General features: G+C 35.2%; 1 protein-coding gene across 4 annotated transcripts; it reads left to right on the forward strand.

Annotated features, from left to right (window-relative positions):
• Positions 1–979: 979 nt before the first annotated feature.
• On the forward strand, positions 980–17401 carry ERP27 (endoplasmic reticulum protein 27). Of its 4 annotated transcripts, none has more exons than XM_039354139.1 (7): positions 980–1135; positions 2079–2179; positions 4897–5034; positions 9247–9363; positions 12054–12179; positions 14607–14882; positions 17106–17401. In XM_039354139.1, exons 1-6 carry the CDS (start codon positions 1051–1053, stop codon positions 14835–14837), a joined length of 798 nt encoding a protein of 265 aa, XP_039210073.1. In that variant the 5' UTR covers positions 980–1050; the 3' UTR covers positions 14838–14882; positions 17106–17401. The 4 variants fall into 4 exon arrangements, with proteins under 4 accessions (XP_039210073.1, XP_039210072.1, XP_039210075.1 ...); XM_039354138.1 differs by having other exon boundaries at positions 14607–14804; XM_039354141.1 differs by having other exon boundaries at positions 14676–14882.
• The last annotated feature ends 3717 nt before the right edge of the window (positions 17402–21118 follow it).

The raw sequence follows: 21118 nt of genomic DNA on the forward strand, positions 1-21118 counted from the left end.
GCATGTGCCCCACCTCCCCCTGTTGCAACCTGGGAGGTAAGGTGAAACAAGAACTAGCTAAAGATTTAAGGCTACATTCAGAATCACAGAATTAAGGAACAAAATGAATAAGCAAACAACTTGAAGAATGTTCGCTTTACAAATGCTATTCTGCCTAATAGGCAGAAATTACTGGGATTCTGTAAGAGAAAGCACTGCTCATTTTATAGAAATCTAAAATACAACGATGGGAGATGGTGCAGGCAAAATGTGCATGAGATAAGAGAGGTTAAATAAATCAGCCACAAAACAATTTTTTAGGAAAAAGATTTTTTAGACTCTCTAAATTCCAGTCCATAAGATTTCTGGGTGATATTAGTAAAGGCCAGCAAACAAGTACAAATAACATCTGTGAAAATAGGACTGCAATATTTAACCAATTGAAAATATTTGTTTCAATTGAAAATATGTCTGTAATGAAATTGGTGATTTAATTTTTATAATTAAAGTAGTGCTATCTAGTTTCAAAGATAATGAAGTTCTAAAGATAATGTTTGACAACATGCTGGTATCTCTTCCTATGTAAGCTTCTTTGAGAAGGTTTCTTTACCCTTTCCCTTTCCTCTGTGTCTCACCAGGCACCAGTCAGTGGGCTGGAATTCTTGACAATATGAAGATTTATTCAATTCAAAATCTATAGTGATTTTTTAATTAAATGAACTCTTAAAAAACGGTTTTAATGCTAGCCAAGGATTCCTGGTTGTACAGAAATAAGCGGCAGAGTTCTGTTTATGTTAACTTACCTGAATGCTAGTATTTTTGCTTTTTATTTGCTAAGCTATGAAAATGGAGCTTATCTTACAATGGAATAATAAGATTTATTACATGAGAGGAAACATTTGGGAGTTCATGTCCCCACTAGTTTCTTATCAGAAGAAAAAAAAGGTACAGGTGGCCATTCCCAACTGTTTCACTCCCACAGCTTTTGGGAGCTGATTAAATGACAGTTTTCAAAGGTGTTTTTTCCTGTCTGAAACAGATGAACTGGCAAGGAGAAAAGAAGTCAGAGCAATGGAAAACTCCCTCTTGCATACATTTCTTTTCCTTAGTGGTGTGTTCCTGTTAGGATCTGGAGAGGAAAATTCTTCATCTGAAGGTAAGAAAACCTAAAAGTTTAGAAAAGGGGAAAGTGAATAGACCAAGAAACATCCAGTGGACAAGAAGAGCAACATCTAAATCAGCTTTCTGAAGCTGGTGCTGTTCAAAGATTAAACTAGAGTCCTGCCTTCATCACCTGCAGTAAGCATGGTTATACTAGCTTAGATTAAGGAAGGGAAACCTATCTGAGGGGTACTGTGGGAATGCTATTGTAGTAGGCAGCACACTCAACTCCTAGCTAAAACACAATTCTCTATACCCAAGAAAGTTAAGAAAATCTCAGGGAAAATCAGAAGCATGATTTTCCTAGGAAACCTTGAAAAAAGATTGCAGCACAGACTGGTCCCCTTCATTGGTATAATCACGTGGGATCACCATAAACCAAATTGCTATTTATTTCATTCCAAATTCCTGTTTATTACGAAATCACTCAAACAGCAGTCTCAGTTTTCATGGTCGGAAATAATACCATAAATCATAGTGAAGCAATTCATGCTTTGGTCTTGTATTGGAAAAAGAGTTCACAAAGAAGAATAATTCCAATTGCATAAAAGAAACACTAAGAGGAAATATATTTGTCATGGATAAGACTTGAAGCCTAAATGCAGTTAAGCCTCAGCTCCATCTGTCCCTTAAAAAACCAGATGGAACAAGCAGATTTCCCCATCTGAAAGTGGAATTTTAAACATCCGGTACCATGTCCAGGAATGCTGCCTGCTGCAACAGTTCTTGTTTCAAGGCAGGCTGGCACCAAAACCAGAAAAGGACATTTTTCTATTGGTTATGTTATTCCCAGACAGTGTTCAAATATGTGAAAGAACAATTTGTCCAGGTGAAGATTTGCTGCCAGGAATATTCAAAGCAGGTTGTTATGATAGTGGGCAGAAACTGGACCATAAAAAGATGCTGTCTAAACAGTACTTTCCTTCTATTTCCTCCAGGTACTATCAGAGAGGAAAGGGAGCCTGTGCTTCTGGAAGATATCCCAAGTACTGCAGCCTTCATTGATGGAGCTGAGGTGGCAGTTGTTGGATTCTTTCAGGTCTGTTGAAATGTAACAAGATACTGAGTGATTGGTTTGCATTATGGTTATTAGCTATGAATTGTAGCTTAGTACATTGTGCCAACTATGAAAAATGTGTTTGATTTCATAAACTATATTTAAGGGAACCATATTTAGCATGCTATATCACCCCCCCCAGAGATAGTTTATTTTGCATATAAGTCTCTTATAATAATATATACTATATTGAAGAATATAGTATTAACAAATATAATTTACATTACAGTATGTATCTGGAAGCTTAAATACTAACAGCTTAGTAATTGGGGATCTGAGGCAGTGTTTCTCAATCTCAGAAACTTTAAATATTGGACTTCAATTCACCTATGCATCTTAAAGTTGCTGTGTTGAGAAACACTGATCTGAGGGACCATCTTTCTTGTGACCATATTTTGAAGTCTGCCAAAGGAGATTTTTGAAGATATTCTGGCTGGCCAGTTTCAGTTTTCAATCCCACAGAAAGGACTTTTTACTCATTGCTTTAAAAAAGAATCAAGATTTATCTTTTTAATTTAGACTTTTAAACAGTCCTTCCTATTTTAACATTGTTTTGAAAACAGCTTATTAACATTCTATATTATTATTTCTCTATACTGTTTGTAAGGAGTTAAAAATGCCACAGAAGTTTTTTAAACTGTTTGCTAATTGAGGAGCTCATTGTGGAAAGCTGGAAAGGTATATAATTAGCATGTTAGAGAATGCTGTGATATCAACTGATCTAGGAAAGATTCATCTGCCTGTTACAGGGACGCAAGACAAATCCAAGTTAAAAATTACAGTATTACAGCCATATTTTCCAACCTGCTACCCTCCAAGATGTACTAGGTCAAAAATATATGGAGGAAGGCTGCATTATTGAATCAGTGCCAAACTAATCCCAAGGGCATATAATATGCTTGTCTATTTTCTCAACATGTTTTCTGAAGGTTGTTTCTCATAATCAGAGCCAGCTGAGCACGTGATACCTTCCTGCAGCTGCCAGAGCTACAAGAGGGTTTCCCCCGCAGTCTCCTCAAAGGACATCAATAAATCCCATAACACATTATTGACTTACAACTCACAATCTCGATCCACATTGTTTGGGAATTATGAAAATTATAGTCCAGTTTATCAAACAGGTGTGAAGTTAAGGAAGGCCCATGTAAATTCTACCTACAAGAACGTGTGCACATTAGACATTTTACTACCATGGTTTTAAAATGGCAGAAACATGCTATTCTTTCCATAAAGATAATCCAAAACATTTTGCTATTTGAGGGGGAACCAGAATCCCCTTTCCTGTACCAAGCACATTATATCTGAATGTAGCTAAATAAAATTAACAGCAGCGATAAAATATCCCAAGAATGCTTCTCTCTAAAAATAAAAATACCACAACAATAATAAACAATTTGTAATAAACCAATATGCCAGTTTTAACTGTCTAAAGTATGCAGTTTTATTCTTATAAGAAAAAAATACATAAAATTACAAACGTAAAAGACCTTTCTGAAGTTTTGTGTATTTTAAGTGATCTTAAATGCATCTTTAATGGAGTCTGTGAAAATAAATAGCCACCAGATGTCAGCATTCTCCCCTTAAATTGCTGCTAAGTGTAAAAGTCATAGCCAAATTGGAAGAAATTCTTACCAAATTACAACTTTCATTTAGAATATGTCTTGCTTTCATTGTATGTTGTATTTTTTAAATAAATTCTGGTCCTCTCCATTTTGCCTTTCCTCTGCACCATCTTCCTATTCCTGTCCTCTTTTTGTTTTTTTCTATCTTTTTCTCCCATTACATCTCTGTAAAAGAATAGCCATCCTACTCAGAAATGCTGTAGGGAAACTGTAGCCCTTTAGATATTATTGAACCACAATTACCAAAATCCTACCATGATGGCCACTAGTAAAGAAGAAGCTGGGAGTTCTAATTCACCAACATCTGAGTCATCACACAGTCCTCTTTGTAATATAGGCCAGCCTTACTTAACAAATACAGTCAAGAGCTGGTTTATAACCAGTCTTGTCTCCTAACTGGCCCTCTGAAGAACCTCATATTGGGAAAGGCTGTTGCAGGTTGATGTTTCTTTGTCTCTTTCCATCATTCCCTGGAAGCTCTCTGTGTGTGTATATGTGTACATACACACACTATTTAAACTCTGTAACCTTTAACTGGGTGAAATGGTGCATCATAAGGAAGCAATTTTTGAATCAAGGTATATCAAATGGCTAACTACAGGATGTATCCAATGACCCAAAGGAACACAGATTGTCTAGTTGGCAATAATATCTTTGATGTGATGTGGGAATACAGGGACATTCTCATTTATTGTTTACTTTTAATCTATCTATCTATATCATCATCATCATCATCATCATCATCATCATCTATCTTTGTACCCTAACATAAAATAAAACTTGGTAAAGCCTCAAATGTACTTCTGTTTAATTTGCTTCTTGCTCTGGGAGCCGCAGTATTGAATGATAGTGGCAGATAAACCATTATTTAAATAATGCATTAAATTAAATTACATTTCTGAAGTGGGACCTGCTCTGTGATGGCAGAATTGCATTGCAGGAAAAGCTCTAAGAGAGTTTTTATACCTTTTCCTGTTCCTAGAATTATGAATGGGATAGCTCTGGGGATAAAAATCAATCTCTATATACATCATAGTGTCGCAAAATCTTTCTCAACTTGTTCACTATTTTTTTCAGGATTCAGAAAAACCCGAAGCTTTAAAGTTCCTTACCATGGTAAAAAATATACCAGATGTACCATTTGGGATCTGCACCAGTTCTCAAGTTCTTTCTCACTATAATATCACCAAAAATACCATCTCCCTCTTTCGTATGGTAGGTTTTGTTTTGCAGTTCTGCTTCTTTCTTGAATAATATCTAAATGCTATAGCTGCTAATAGGTATAAACTGGGACTTTTCTTTAGCCATGCTTATGGTATGTAGGAATCTATATGACATTCTAAAGTTTGGTTCATAAAACAAGCTTAAGTGAGTCAGTCGCAAGGATAATGTCTTGCAATTTGCTAATTCAACCAATTTTGGAGTAAGAACAAATTAGTTTTAACCCCAAATGATATTAGGACAATTTTTGTTTTATTTTTCTTCCATTAGATTCAGCTGTGCTGTATGAATTCAAAAACACAGTAGACTGTTGAGCATCCTGCTCAGGCAGTCATCAAAGGTAAAGTGAGGAAGTTGTGAAGAGTTGCCCAAACCACAAGATGCTCATTACAAAACTTATTGTTATATCCTGTTAACCATGGAACATGCCTTCTCAATACTGATGGTTTGCATCATGTCAATGGGGAATGAAAACTGGCATGACATAATGGTTAGGATGCTGGGCTAAGAATAGGGAAGTCCATGTTCTAGTCTTCCCTTTTGCACGGACACCAGATGGATGTCTATGGGCCAATCAAATCCCCAAAGTAGAATTAGACACTGTATCAAGTCATCTAAAAAACTAAACCTGTTGAGTACTATGCTATTTAGAACTAGATGGCTCAAATACAAAACAAGTAAACTCTACAATGAAGCAGAACAAATATTAAAAACAACAATATTATCAATGAAGATGCACTATTTACAGAACAAAAATTTGCCAGTGTTCTCCTGGCACAAGGACTTATGGGATAAAGGCAGGACTGAACATAGTTGATATGAACTCTTCGTTTACCCAAATCGCAACTTGAAATAAGTTTCCATGACTATGTGTTTCACTGATCATTGGCTGAAGCATGAATACAACCCAAGAGTACTTCCAGGGGGAAAACTCTAAGTGCAAACAATCAAAATACTCTGTAACTATCCCAGATGGCAGTGTTACAACTAAAGGATAACAATATTGTTTAGTCTGGTTTAAGATACCATAAATATGGCAAAGCAATTACCTCATTAAAACATCATCTGGATGCAGGCAGAGAGAGAAGTATGAAGAGATGTTTCCAAGAGTGGTAGAAACAAATTATCAACATATTGCATAGAAAAGATATCTAATGGGGATGCTTCTTTTAAAAACGAGAACTTCTCTCCTCAAAGTCAGTAGAATATTTTGGAATGAGTCTAACATTTAAAAAAGCAAGATCAAATGATATTAATTAGTACATATTTTTATAAATTTGGGTAACATACTTTTTTTTCAAAATTAAATAAAAGCAATAGCAATAGCACTTAGACTTATATACCACTTCACGGTGCTTTACAGCCCTCTCTAAGCCGCTTACAAAGTCAGTATATTGCCCCCAACAATCCTCATTTTACTGACCTCTGGAAAGATAGAAGGCTGAGATCAACCTTGGGCCTGGTGAGATTTGAAGGGCCGAACTGCTGGCAGCCAGCAATCAGCAGAAGTAATAATAGCATTTCTGCTGTGCTTATTCTCTATAATATGCTTGTTCATTGCCTTGCTGCCCCAAAATCCATGCATCCCCACTTTACCTTGGAGAATTTGTGCTTAGTTCCATCCCAGGAGAATTGTGCAAACTATATGGACATTATATACTTTATGAAGAAATAAATGATGTGCTTTATCAAACTTGGGCCCATGAAACACTTGGGCCCATGAAACAGCATATGATACCTTTTTTCCTAAATGTTCCCATTCAGAATTTGAAAAATGAACGCAAGAGAAATAGCAAGTTTGTTGAATGATTGGCTGAGTTACAGTGCTAGTATAATATTTAGTTATTTATTGTACTAGTATTCTAGCATACTTCTATATTATAAAACATCTTTTTTGATAGGTTTGGCATGAATTGTCTCTTCATTTACATATTTATGTATGTCTAAACATGCAAAAGCATTAAACAAGCCAGTTGCTTTTCTGTAATCTGAAAAGGCACCAGCTGGCTATCTATAAAAGGTTTTGTGGTTGAAACGATCCAATTCTAAAAAGTGCTCTTCCAACTGACTGTTTCTGTCTTAGCAGAAGTGTTCCAACATTATTCTGACTTTAATACCAACATTTCAGCCTCAGAATAGACCATTATGACAATATAGAAAGAAATGTTGAGGCAGTTGAACTGAAAATCAGAATACATCTGGTTGGGTTGGAGCAGTCCATTCCAGAGTTTTCACCATGAAACTTTTTGCATAGATTTACTTGAGAGTGATGTGTATTTATTATCTAATATGATTTATAATGATATATTTCCATTTGCATATTTTAGGGCCTTCACTCTATTTTGTTTCTCTACTATAAATCTTGATTTTTTTTTGTTTTTCTGTTTTTAACCTTAAGTAATACGGAGTTTAAAATAGGTAGAGAGTGAAAATAAAGCATCTATGACCACAATGAACTTACTACATCATTTCCTATTTGGTCAAGTAAAACACCACATGGCTGTGACATGATTTTACTTACGTATTCTCTATTTATCTGCTTGTTATAAGTCATTTGGGAAGCATTTTCTGTTTAGTGAATATAGTGTTTAGTGACAGAGTTGCTAGATCCAGGTGTAGTCACTAAGTGAAGACTTTGCTTGTTATGTAGAGATGGAGGGATAAATAACCAACTAACTGCTATATTGAACTACCTCTTCAAGGCTAACATATTAGCTGAAGGTAACAGGAATTAAAGTGCTATATAACTAGAAAACATCAGACTGGGGATAGCTCGGTAGATTATTAAACACTTTTGATGGCTTTTTGTTTAATACTTGACATTCTTTAGAGTTTCTGGATATATTAAGAGGATATGGAAGTACCAGAGTTTTGTGATCAAAAACTAACCACACTAATCCAGGCCTAATCCAATGACACTGGATGAGATATCGACCCTCTCCAAACAATTTTTTTAAGAAGATCTGTCTGAACATACATACCTGTATATATGTTGTTTCTCTCATATAGGAGAGTCTTTATGCACCAACAAAATATGTACAGCATTGGAATAGGGCTGATCTGTTTTTGTAGAAGTCATTCTACATTGTAGAGGCCATTCCAAATAAAGGCTTTCCCCACTGACTTTAATGGTTTCTGGAAGGATCTCAAGAGGTTATGTGTTCTGGCTTTCACTTGTTTTGCACCAGTTTAACAGTCCTTGTTTTTTATGGAATTACTTTTGGTTTCTTCCTCCACCAGTCAAAGAATAATTGACATTAACAGTTGCTTTGATATTTGAAGGCATATAGTAACAACAAAGTCAAAAGACTTTCTATAAGAAAAGACTGAGGCTGGTATTTCTGGGGAAAAGAACACATTTGCTTGGTGAATGTAATAGAACATAGTGATATGCATTGCCAAGGATCTCCCTCTTCCTCCCCTCTCTCCCTCATACAAATCATTCACTTATACTCTATATAGCCATGCATACATCAATAAGGAAATTTAACTGAGCATTGACTTAATCCTCTGGGATTTGCTGTTGAATTTTGTTACTTGCCTGTCTGTTTGGGGACTGTCAGTTAGATCCAGGAAGATATCAGTGGGAGATCTGTTCCCCAAAATGGAGTTTTTGGAGTCTGAATATTTTTCCTTGATCTTCTGGAAAAATGCCTGTATTTATTGGAGAGGATTCTTGCTTGCACAATGTTTCCAGGAAATCCATATATGCTTATGCCAGTGTTTATTAAGTCTAGAAGTAATGAAGTTAGCAGATGAACTTTTGCAAAAAATAGAAATTAGTTTTTTTAAAGATCTCATTACAAAAGTCGCACAACTGCTTAATATTTCACCTTATTATTTAGAATCTAGGATGGTTTAATTCAACTGCTAATAGTTCAGAAATTTGTTAGCTATTTCTCTAGCTAAACCAAAAAGCAAAGACTTTATAGTTTTAATTTTCTAGGATAGTCAGTACTATGAAAATCTTGAGCAAAAGCATAGTTTATATGTATATGAGATGGGAAATGAATGGAATGAGAAATTTGTTTGGAGAGAGGCAGAAGGCTAAAAATCTATGTAGAAAACATACTGTTCAGAAGTGGGGAAATAATGAAGGATTGGCTATCCTTTCTTGTTGCATTTGAAATGCTTTCTGCAAGTGTTTTAAAGAACAATGATGACTGAAGTGCAATAATGATAGCAAGATTATTTGCTTTAATTCAGGTGGATAACAAAAGGCAAGATTTGGAAATCCAGGACAGCAACAAAGTCGATGTTGACAAGTTGAGTCGCTTTGTCCGGATCAATGAACTCCGCTGGGTGACTGAGTACAACCCCATGGTAACAAAGGAATTTTCTAAAACCTAACTAGTACAGTTTATTTGACTGCTGAGTTTACAATGATTTATATAGGTTTGATTTATTCTTATAAGGAAAGATATATATTAGGAGGAGAGTTTTACTGTCAGATTATCTGTTACCCTAAATAATTCACAATGATATATGCTTGATGCATGTCATGTGAGCAGAAGGGGAGACCTCAGAGTTAGATTGAGCTCAGAATTAAGTTGACCCTACCAAGCCTTGCATGTGGCTTCCAGAAACCTCCAGAATTAATGACTTATAATTCTAAAAGAGAAACAACTGCAATAAGTATATTGAATTGTAATTAAATGCAAACATACATTTATTTTCTTTTGCTCCTTGCCCTAATGTCTTCTTTTTGAAATATGACCTGTAAGCAATGCCTTTCAAAAGCAAATTGCAGTCCTTGCTCTGGAAAAAGTTGCACAGGTGTAATTTAAGATTTATAATAGATATTTGCATTTCAACTCTGCATGTGAGGAATACATCTCTTGCTGAAATTTCTTTTTTGTCCCTGTTGTGGGTTAATAGTCAGAGCATTGCCTATGTCTGACTTTTGTAGTCTAGCTGTTTTCATGGAAAGAGAAATGGAGCTTTGAAACTGCAGGTCAGAATATTCTGGACCTCCCACAACGTAGAGTCCCAGTGGTCTGAGCTGGAAGGTTCTTCAAGAAGTGCACTCAGTGACCTTTTTTTATTAATTCTGGAATCCTCTCACATATTCCTCTTTTTTAATGGAAAAGCTGGCAGGGTCTGACACAGAGGTCTTTCTCTTTCTCTCACTGTGGTTCTATGAGGCCCATGAAGGAGCAGCAGGTCAGCTGCAGACTCTCCAGTCCTCTGTTTGGCTTGTGGGAGCAGCAGCTGCAGTTCAGGAAGTGTTAGGGGGAGAAAGGGGAAAGGAAAAGTCAGATGACAAATTATCTACCACCTACAGACTATGCAATAAGACCACTGGCAGTGCCAGGTGACTGGAGGCTGCTCACAGAGACTTAGTGTGTGCCACTCTATCATCCTGCCCCCCCAGGTGATATGTGCCATCTTTTAGTGTTCTCATCCAAGCTGCCTCAACCTTGTGGCTTGCAATTCCAGATGATGTTTTCCAGGTTTCTGCTGTGTTTTTATAAGTTATGATTGTTATATTAGAGAGAATACACACATGGTCATTTCTGCATCAGTATTTTCAGAAGGTTTGCTTTCACTCTGTTCCAACTATGTCATATAACAAATTTAGCTAAATTCATGATGAAAGCAAACAATCCATTTATTAAAAATTACTGGAACATGAAATTGCAGGGAATTTAAATCAGTAAGAAACGAAGAAGACTGCAATTGAAAGAAAGGTAGCATTGAACTCAGTGGAACTTCCTTCTGTTGAATAGTAAAGTAAGGTAAGGTAAGATAAAATAAAGTAAATTAAATTAAAGTACAGTGGTACCTTGGTACTCAGCTGCTTTGAAATTCATCAAATTTGGTACTCAATGCATTTTGACATGAAAATTTTGTCCTGGTACTCATTGTTTGTTTGGTACTCAACGCACAAGCTAGAACTTGGTGTTGACTGCCTTGTGATTCGCTACATTATTTCTTATGGGAAAAATTTGTTTGGTACTCATTGTTTTTAGTAGTCTTCGCGCTTCCTCGAACCAATTAGTTGGATAAGTGGCAAGGTGCCAAAGTCAAATCAAGTCAAGTCAAGTCAAGTGTGGGATGGAAATCTACAAATAAGTATTTAGATGTACATCTGCAGCAACTAAGGCAAATACAAAATCTAACATTAAAATGAATGTTAAAGAAAATTTGCCACCTCCAGTGTGGAATGCAGTAAGCCCTACGTTGAAGAAGGTGATTTAGTCTTTGACATAACTTCTCTCATGTCCCTTTATCAATGTCATGTTTGTTGTACAAATATAGAGGATGAGATATACAGATTACTCAGTAGAAGATGTGCCAACACTAGTCATGCTTTCCTCCTCTCCATATTAGTTATTATAGATGTGAAAATATAAGAAGTATTCTTGGTTTCCTTGAAACCAGGCCTATATTTTGGTTCAATAGCTTTGAATACATCATTTGGAAATAGTGTTTATATCAGCAATGCCACTAGCAAATGATTTAAAAAAAAATAAGAGATTTAACAAAATGAAACAGATCAAACATCAGGCAAACTTCAGAAGAAAACCAATTTTGAGTCAGTTCAGTCTGTTTTTCAAAGATTAGCAGACATACTGGGAAAATTTTTGGTCCTGTTATAATAGATGTAGCTATATCATTTTTCTAGGCAGGGAGATGCAGTTCCAAAATAAGCCCTTATCTGCAGTCACTCACCATTTTTATTTTCTATTCGCGATTTCAGGTCCAACTAGAACATACCAACTTCCCACTTTTAAAAAAGTAAATGTTATTTAAAAGACAGTAAAAAAATAAAACAAAAGCGAAGGTTTGTAAATACTAAAAATGGGTGTTTGTGACTTCTACAATACCTACCTCTGATACTGAACATCATCTGCTTTTGTTGTTTCTCCAGACCTTCAACTCAGTTGCATTCTCTTCCGACCCTTGACTATAAATTTATTCATGGCTCAGGGTTATTTTGAACATGCAAGGATTAATGCTTACATTCTCTAATCAACATATTACTTCATCTGTTCTGTTAATCATGACAGACTGCAGTAGGCCTCTTTGATAGTGCAGTTCAGATCCATCTTCTTCTGTTCACTGACAAGACTTCCCCACTGCACACTGAGAGGATTAACAAGTACCGTGAAGCAGCAGTAGCCTTTCAAGGCAAGGTAAGTCTGAAATAATCCTAGTCAATACCACAAAAGATTTTTGGAAGTGGTAATACTGCTTATATCAAATTTCATATACAAGTAGCCCTTGACTTACATCCACAGTTGGGCCCAAAATTTCTGTTGCTAAGTGAAACAATTGTTAAGTGAATTTTGCCCCATTTTACGACTGCCAACCGTCCCATTGTCAGGTACAATAAAAGAAACTCCTGGGACATTTTTCATTTTACCAAGAGTATAACTTTACTGACAGATCCATATAAGTACAGAAGAAGCAAAGCCAGTTCTAAGATTTTGGTGTGAAGCACAGCATAGTAAAACCCCCTTTTCCTTCCCCCAGGCCACGTAGTGTCCACTGTCCACCAATCCAGGTTAAGCATTTTGTTTTGGGAAAACAGTCTGCACTTTTCAAAAGTCTTCAGCATCTGACCTTGGGGTTGCAAGATTTTCTCAGGTTGCAAACAGCTCACATAAATTCCTTTTCTTCCTCCCAGCTCCCCACATATTCCAATCATAGCCATCCCCCCTCCCTTATCTTCTTTGTCAAGTTGCAAGCAGAAAGAAGTGCCTTGCAAGTCAACCTTGACATGCCGACCCTCCAGAAGATAGATAGGCCTAGGAAAGAGAACATACACAAATTTACATAACACATAAGCCCCTAACTCACACTCTATCTTTCTTACCACAGTTGTTAAGTGAATCACTGCAGTTATTAAGTTAGTTACATGGTTGTTAAGTGAATCTGGCTTCCTTGTTGACTTTACTTGTCAGAAGGTCACAAAAAGTGATCCTATGTTCCTGTGACACTGCAATCATCATAAATATGAATCAGTTGCCAAGCATCTGAATTTTGATCACATGGGAATGCTGCAACGGTCAGAAGTGTGAAAAGATGTCATAAGTCACTTTTTTCAGTGCCATTGTAACTTTGAACGGTCATTAAATGAAAGTTGTAAATGAAGGAATACAAAGGAGGAAAGCAGGAGGATTAAATGTGAAATATGTGTCAAATTAAGAATAACACAGAAAACTTTCAAAAATATATGTAACAAATGCATGGAAGTGGAAGGATCCAGTTTTAAGTGCACATTTCTTTCTCTTCCTCTCATTTCATATTATTAAATTAAATTATAGGCTTCATCATATTTTCAATATGATGATTTTCACACACACACATATATGCATATACATATATGTATACTAATACGTATACTGTAGGTACACACACACAAACACACACCCACACCTGTTATTTATGGTGAAACAGAATTTGTTCATTTTCCATAAAGTTATCAATGGGTAGGAAAGTTTTGTAAACACAGACGTGGAACATATGCTCCATCCACATACATTCTCTAGAGAAATCTGATGGAATGAAGAAGGTTCATTATTCAGCTGTTCCATTCCACCACTCAATGGCTCCATGCTACAATGATAACAGATTATTTTGTCAGCGAAAAGACAAGTTAATTGGGTCATTTTTGTTTAACATTGGTAGTCAACTGCAGCTGTAAAAATATTGCATATCTTATAGCACATTCAGGGTATACTTTTCTATGTTTCTGTTTCTTCGGCTTTTCTATTATACAGTATCTGGGGCATGTGACTATGCAAATAATTGTAACTTTACAGAATTTACAATTTACAAATCTTTTGTTGAACAACACAGTCCAATTCATCAAATGTGAGCCCATATATATTTTTTGAATTAATTAACATAGCAAATTAACATAGCAAATATATATATATATATATATATATATATATATATATATATATATATATATATATATATATATATTGATGCATAGAGCAATGTAAAGCTTATTAAAAGAGGGAATAATGGTAAAATAATATTACTGATATAAATATTTTTCTCATGGTGAAATCTGGCTTTTTTCAATAGTGGAATTTAGTCTACAATACTCTTTATGATTACTTATAAATAAAATTAATGAATAAACTTGCATCAGGTTTACACTTCTTTGGACAAATTTAGATGCCTTAGTAATTGGGTATAGAAAGACAGCTCTGGCAAAACATTATCATCCTTTAATTCCTCATCATTATAAATCTGTGTTATCATATTTATTTATTTATTTATTTATTTATTTATTTATGAGACTTATATACCGCTTTAAGTGCAAGCACTCTCTAAGCGGTGTATACCAGTAAGCAATGTATATATATATATATATATATATATATATTTACATTGCCCCCAACAATCTGGGTCCTCATTTTACCTACCTTGGAAGGATGGAAGGCTGAGTCAACCTTGAGCCGGTGAGATTTGAACCGCTCACCTGCTGAACACAGTCAGCTAAAGTGGCCTGCAGTACTGCACTCTAACTGCTGCGCCACCTCGGCTCATATTTATTTGCTCCATGAACTTTTTAAAATTATGTTTTTGTTCTTTCTTTGAAGGCTCTATTTATCCTGGTGGACATCAGTGTCAAAGGTAATGATCGCGTTCTGTCTTATTTCCACTTAAAGAAGTCCCAACTACCTGCCCTGGCTGCCTACTATACTGCAGACGAGGAGCAGAATGTGCAGCTTCTGGATGAAGTCTCTGTTGAGAAAATAACAGATTTTTGTAATGCCTTCTTGGAGAGAAAGGAAGGAGTGAGTGTACAGAATGAGTTTTTGCACACATGATTCCTTGACTAGTCAACAGCTTGCTGTTCCCTTGACATCATTCTGGTAATTTGGTGCTAGCTTTTCTCTCCCTGTCAACATCATTTCCAACTTTATGCCTGAAAAAACTGCAGAGTTTCAAAACATTTCTTCCTATCCTTGATACAATTTCTTTCTCCAATCTAGTGTTCTCTAAATGTATTTGGAGTTCATGCTCATCCATAAAAATGCTCACATAAAAAATGTTATCTCATTTAGCTGATGTGTTACCAAAGAACTGCTTTCTCCTTTTGAAAAGCTGTGCAATTCCATAACATTTAGAAATTTTCTATTGGTTATTAATCTTTAAATCTGAAACTCTAGAATTGGACTATGTAATACAAATTGGACTAGTGTGAATGATTATATTCAGTGTCTTATTTTTTCTCCTTTGCACAACTTGTTTTCCCAACCTTTGGAAATTCTGGGTTCTGGTGTTTTATGTTTATTTATGTGTTTCTAAGGATTGGAGAAAGGAAGCTTTAGACTCATGGAAAAATAGAGAACTGTGGTAAACTTTGTGTGTACAGATACTTCAGACCCTGGGCAATGTTTTGGATTTAATAGGCATAAATTTGGTTCACTTCTTTGACAGAAGCAATCTTAAGAATTAATTATAAACCTTAAAAACAAGACTTATTCTTGTAATGTAAAGAATCAGAAATGACATACACTTATTGTCAAAAGCCCTAATGCTCTCTGTTCCCTAAATTACCAGCTTGCCTACCACTGTCTCCCACCAAGGAATTGTGTTTTGTTAGAGGCAAAATACATCTATTGTGCATTTCTATTACAATGTCTCTATTATAAAAAACAGGTACATTTAGGAATCCACCTGCTTTAAGGAAAAGGTCTTAGGCTTAACTGTTTTGTAAAATATTTAGTTGTTGAGCAATAATTAGCTTACTCTTTTCAAACCTTCTTTTGCAGCCTGGTAGTTGATTCATGAGTACTAGTACTTCAGCATATCAGATGCCATGTGTCATACAAATGCTGTCATTGCACAGATTCTTAAGCTAAGAGTGTTAGCCAAAAAGGCAACAATCTGCTAATTAAGCACCTTAGGACCTCTCTCCACTATTAAGTACAAGTGCTCTCCATCAATTACTCAGTTGTCAGAAAACAATATTGGTATACAATATACAGTCCCTAATGCCACCATTGCCAATGATGTTATCCTAATTTTTTGTGTAACACTTTTGGAATGCAAAGTAACTAGTTTAATCCCCTGCCTGTGTCCTCCTCCATCTTCACAGTACATCAGCTAGCAAGAAAAATACCCACCAATGAGAAGAAATGGGGAGGATCTGAGTTCAAGGCTTTGTCTTCCTGAGGCTGCTTTGTCTGTTACTGTTTGATTCTTTGTAAGGTTTTTAAGTTACAGAACAGCAGCTGAAGAAGCTCATGCCCACTACTGTTCACCCGAATACCCTTCTCCTTGAATAAGTGGCAAAACACACCAGATTTTACTTACCTGCCATCTGTTGTTGTATGGTGTTGAAAAGGGGGGGGACTACTTTAATACCTGAACACTTAGAGACAACTTAACATGGGCTTACCAGAGGCTGGGAATGAAATGAGAATATCATGAGGATAATGGGAGAAATTGCTTTTATCAAGGAATATATAATTGAGTGATGATTAAGTACAGCAGAGCACATGCATATTTTCCAGCATTTGTCCATTTGTTTCAGCATTTGTCCATTTAAGATTAAGAAGTTCTAAACATAATCTTAGTTTCAGTAATATGTCTTTGAGTCCTAAAGAGGAGAAAACTCCCATGAAAGTTATATGTTCATTTCATAAGGAGAATTAATTTTTTAAAAACTCCACTTTTAAAGTATTAGACTTGGGCTTCAATATCCCATTTATGTATTACTCAAGAAATGAGGAAAATGTTTTGTTCCTGAAGGAGGCTGTTGGTCCAGTTAATGAAAGTTAATGCATAAAGTTCTACAAGTTTTTAGAGATGAGACTTTCCCAGTCCTACCTGATGATGATAGAAACTGAATCTGGGGCTTTTGAAATACATAACATCTATTTTGTTATTAAGCTACAAGAAGTGATCAGGAATTCATTTTCATGGTAAGGTGGTTTGATTTTCAGGATTACATTTTTCTGATTTGTGCAAGCGACATTGAGCTAACATTAAAAAAATAAATTGGAGGTGGAAGGGCTTAAGCTTAACTCCTTTGTCATATATTTTCTTTCGTGATTTGATGTGTTTCTCTTTATTCTGCTTTGTTTCAGGAAAAAACCTCTAAACCAGAGGACAAACTCTTCAGAGAGGAACTCTGAATTGTTTTCAGCTCCATAACAGAAATATGACAACTGCAATTACTGTAATCAACAGCAATCTAGGAAAATGTCTTCTCTGTATGAGGTTGCCATTTAAATCAGATTATGATTCTGTTCTGGAATCAATTTCCATAGAGGTGTTGACTGCTTTTTCAAGCTCTGTGTTCTTTCATTTTGATTTTGGAGATATTACACACTTTTTGCATTATATTCTGAATAAATTATATTATATGACTGAATAAATAAAATTGTGAGTTTGTATATTCTATATTGTGGGAATGTTAATATGCAATGGTAAAAATAGACAATAGCTTTCTACATAGTATTGAATATAGCTTGAACTAGGATTTCTGCTTGTATGCATTTATCTCATTTTTTTGCCTCTGATAAGCAGATTTTTCAGATTTTGCTTTGAGGAATATTTCTTTTTTAAGAAGGTGAAGAACTTTTACAGAAATTTCTCATGATGAGGAATCTTTTAAGATTTTCTTTTGTGTTAATATGAAATAAATGAATCAAAAAGATATTTCAATCAAATGAATAGGAAGTACAAAAGATAAAAATGTGGGAATGAGAAATATGAAAAAGGCAAAGAAACACCAGATAAGGAAGGCCATTGACAATCTTGTCATTATCAGAATGAAAAAGTTGGCTGAAAATATAATAGAAAATGCTAAATAGCAAAATAAAAAAAATGGGTAACAGGCTTTTGTTTTCTCATATCCATTGTGACGGGAGATGTTTGTTTTTATACATTGCTCTTAGAACAAGGGAAATCAGAGTCCCATAAAAGCACCTTCTTTGGAAATGTTATGTTGTAAATGGAAAGCCCTTTGCAAAAAAAGTTTGTCACTGGAACATTAAGCAGCATGTTCTGTTCCTTTAAATTGATTCATTCCATTGAAGCCTTGCCAAAGTGTTTGCCTCATGAATGGTTAGCCCTTTCTAGCCCAAATGTTTGCTATTGCCATCAAACAGTCACCACACTGTCTCTTTGAAAAGGGTTCAGCTTTAAGAGAACTGCTCAGAACTGCCAAATGTAGAAATCACAGAACAGCTCCTGTGTGAGATTGGCCAAAGAGCAGAGCTGAGAGTAAAAACTTTGTTTGTTCTCTTTATCTTCTTCAGCTACCATCTTTGAAGCCTGAAGTTTCCAAAATTAATGTATGATAATAATCCAGGTAAGGAAAATGGTTCTGAAGGAAAGCTTTGTCTTACCACATGAAGTTCTAGGACGAAAAAGAGATAATGAGGGGTCATAAAAGTAATCTTTTATATGCATTTGGTGTCTCATTTTTATTTTTATTTTTTTTCATCCCCAAACTTCGTTTTTCTACTCTTTGTTGAACTAATCAACAACCAGAATTGTTAAGCCAAAATTATGCTATTTTGGCAGAGCTGCATGAATCAAAGTGGTACAGCTGAGGATTGGATTGTTCGATGTTAGACCTGCGAAAGCAAATCTCTTGTAATTTGCCCTGAGCATCTAATCTGAAAAACACCCAGCAATAGACATAGGCACACATAGCAGTTGCATGCACTGTCACACACACCACATGCAAATCTGGTTCCCAAATGGATAAATAAAATATAGAAAATATCTCCACTTTTTAACTAGTAGGTTTTATTTGATTCTAATAATTTACTAATAAACACCAAGATTGATTGGGAGATTGATCAGAATCTATTGGTAGAATTGGTTGCTTAAAGAGTAATAAAATAATCCTTCTCCTCTTGGGAAGCAACAGTAAATTTTGATCTAGAAGGATTTTTTTTCCTTTGTGCATGGACTTATTTTTAAAATACTGCACACTCAGAATGTGTTGATTCCAAAAGTACAATTTTCACATCAGTTTCAAGTTTACCTATTTAAAAAGTAAGTAAGTCAACTTTCAAAACAGCTACAGAGATAGATGGAGGTCTCATACAGAGAGCTGTATTGTGTATAATGTGTTGGGATTGGCTGTTTTGCTTAAATTGATCTCTTCTCCCAGTGCCTTTCAGATGTGACTTGATTAAAGCCAATTTAGTATTAGGGTTGCTATGAAGATTTGTCCCCCATAAATCACTTTGATGCCTGCTTATTACAAGTTAGAGACTTTCACACGGCAGATATTACTATGCAACTGAAGTCTTTGGAGTAGACTTGCAGACTTCCTGCAGAGTAGCATTCTGCAGATAAATGATGCTCTTCCTTTCCTCTAGAAATTACCGTATCATTCAATTAGAGGAAAGAAAATTTGCTTTAGATATTCTATCAAAGGATAAATTTTTATGGTGGATTGTGACTTTCTTCTACATTATTTATTATCAGGTAGTTGAAGGCTGTGTTTGCATGGGCTGACTTTTATTATATAATCCTTTCTTCATGTCCTTTAAATCCGATTAAGAAGGCATTCATTTAGTTAGATTACTTCAGAAGTGGTGCTGTAGGAAATTCTACTCTTAAGAAATTGTTAAAGAATTTTTCCTTTCACCAGAGAAATTTCAAACCCCCTTCAACCACAAACACCTGAAAGAAAGGGCCATATGTATATGCAAAATTAATCCAACAATTTGGTGAACTCCTTCATTAATATAATGGTGTCTGCTGTGTGGGATATCTTCCACACTGAATCTAAAATTGTTTCCTTGATCTGAGGACTAGGTATTGAAAGAATCTTTAATATTTCATAGTTGCATAAAATACTTGCAATATTTATAAATAGGGAAATGGCTTGGCCAAAAGTACCTTGTAAGCAGTAGAGAAGAGCAGCATCCTAACAAAAGAAGGGATAGAACAGCTTTATTGATTAGCTTCTCACGTATAATAATGAAAATCACTTTTAGACATGCAAAGTAGAGGAAAAATAAAACAGACTGTAACAGGGCCTTGTGGCTATGCTTATGTTCTTGGAAGAAGACATATACACAGCACAATACTGCATTTCTACACAGATAATTATAAAGACAACTTTTTAAAGAAGCTTGTTGTACACACTGGTAAATTTAATCCAGCCTATTTTTTGTCTAGATGAGCTCATCTCAAACAGTAAACCCTTGAACCACAGTCTGACTAAGAAGGCCCCAATCCTCTTACATTGTCCATAACCAACTAGTACTAAAACATAGAAAGCTGTAATATGATGTCCTCAGAAGACCCTGGAATAATTCACTAGAAGATAGTGAATTCTTTAAGAATTTCAAAACTGCATTTTTGAGATATGAAATCAACATGTCTGGACACTTGGGCTGTGCATTCTTCAAAAATCAGACAAGTGATGAGGATCTTGTGCAAGCATAGCATCTCTCTGTTATTTCTCAAAGGAATCTAACCTTTTATTCAGGCTCCTGGATGAGACTGAAAAAAAAATAAAACGCTACTGTTTTAAGAAATTTACTTGTTAAGATTAAGACAACTCTTCAAAAGTAGAACTTGAAAGTAAGATAGAAGCCTGAAAAGATGTAGCAAGATAATTAATATGATACAACAAAGGTGCTTACTTTTAGAAATTGCTTCTATTTAAAATATATTTTTCAGCAATTTACAATCTTTTGAACTTACAATTTTTTCCACATTGCACTCTGAAGGAATTTTTTGAAATAGAAATTTCTGAACTCACTGAACATCACGCATGGTTTTCAGTCCTCATGTGATGAGTGATAAAGGGACATTGAATAATTGGATGATTGTTTATGATTATTTTTCTATGTCAAAAGAGTGATTGAGTGATTCCTTGATAATTTTAGAAACTGTACTAAGACAAAAGGTAGGATATTCTACTATCCTATTAAATCAAGGATGCATGAACACCAAATTTTTAGTTGAAAATGAATTGTATGCAAGTGATAATTGCTTAAATATAAAAGTGAAACAAGTAACATGAACATAAAAGATGCAATATTAACATGTTCTTGGAGATATTCAGTGACTTACCAGAATCTCATAGACACACAGGAAGAAACATTTCCTAAGTGTCATTATG

Source organism: Crotalus tigris, unplaced genomic scaffold, assembly GCF_016545835.1.
Source record: "Crotalus tigris isolate CLP2741 ecotype Arizona unplaced genomic scaffold, ASM1654583v1 scf7180000018548.2558034, whole genome shotgun sequence".
Taxonomy (NCBI): domain Eukaryota; kingdom Metazoa; phylum Chordata; class Lepidosauria; order Squamata; family Viperidae; genus Crotalus; species Crotalus tigris.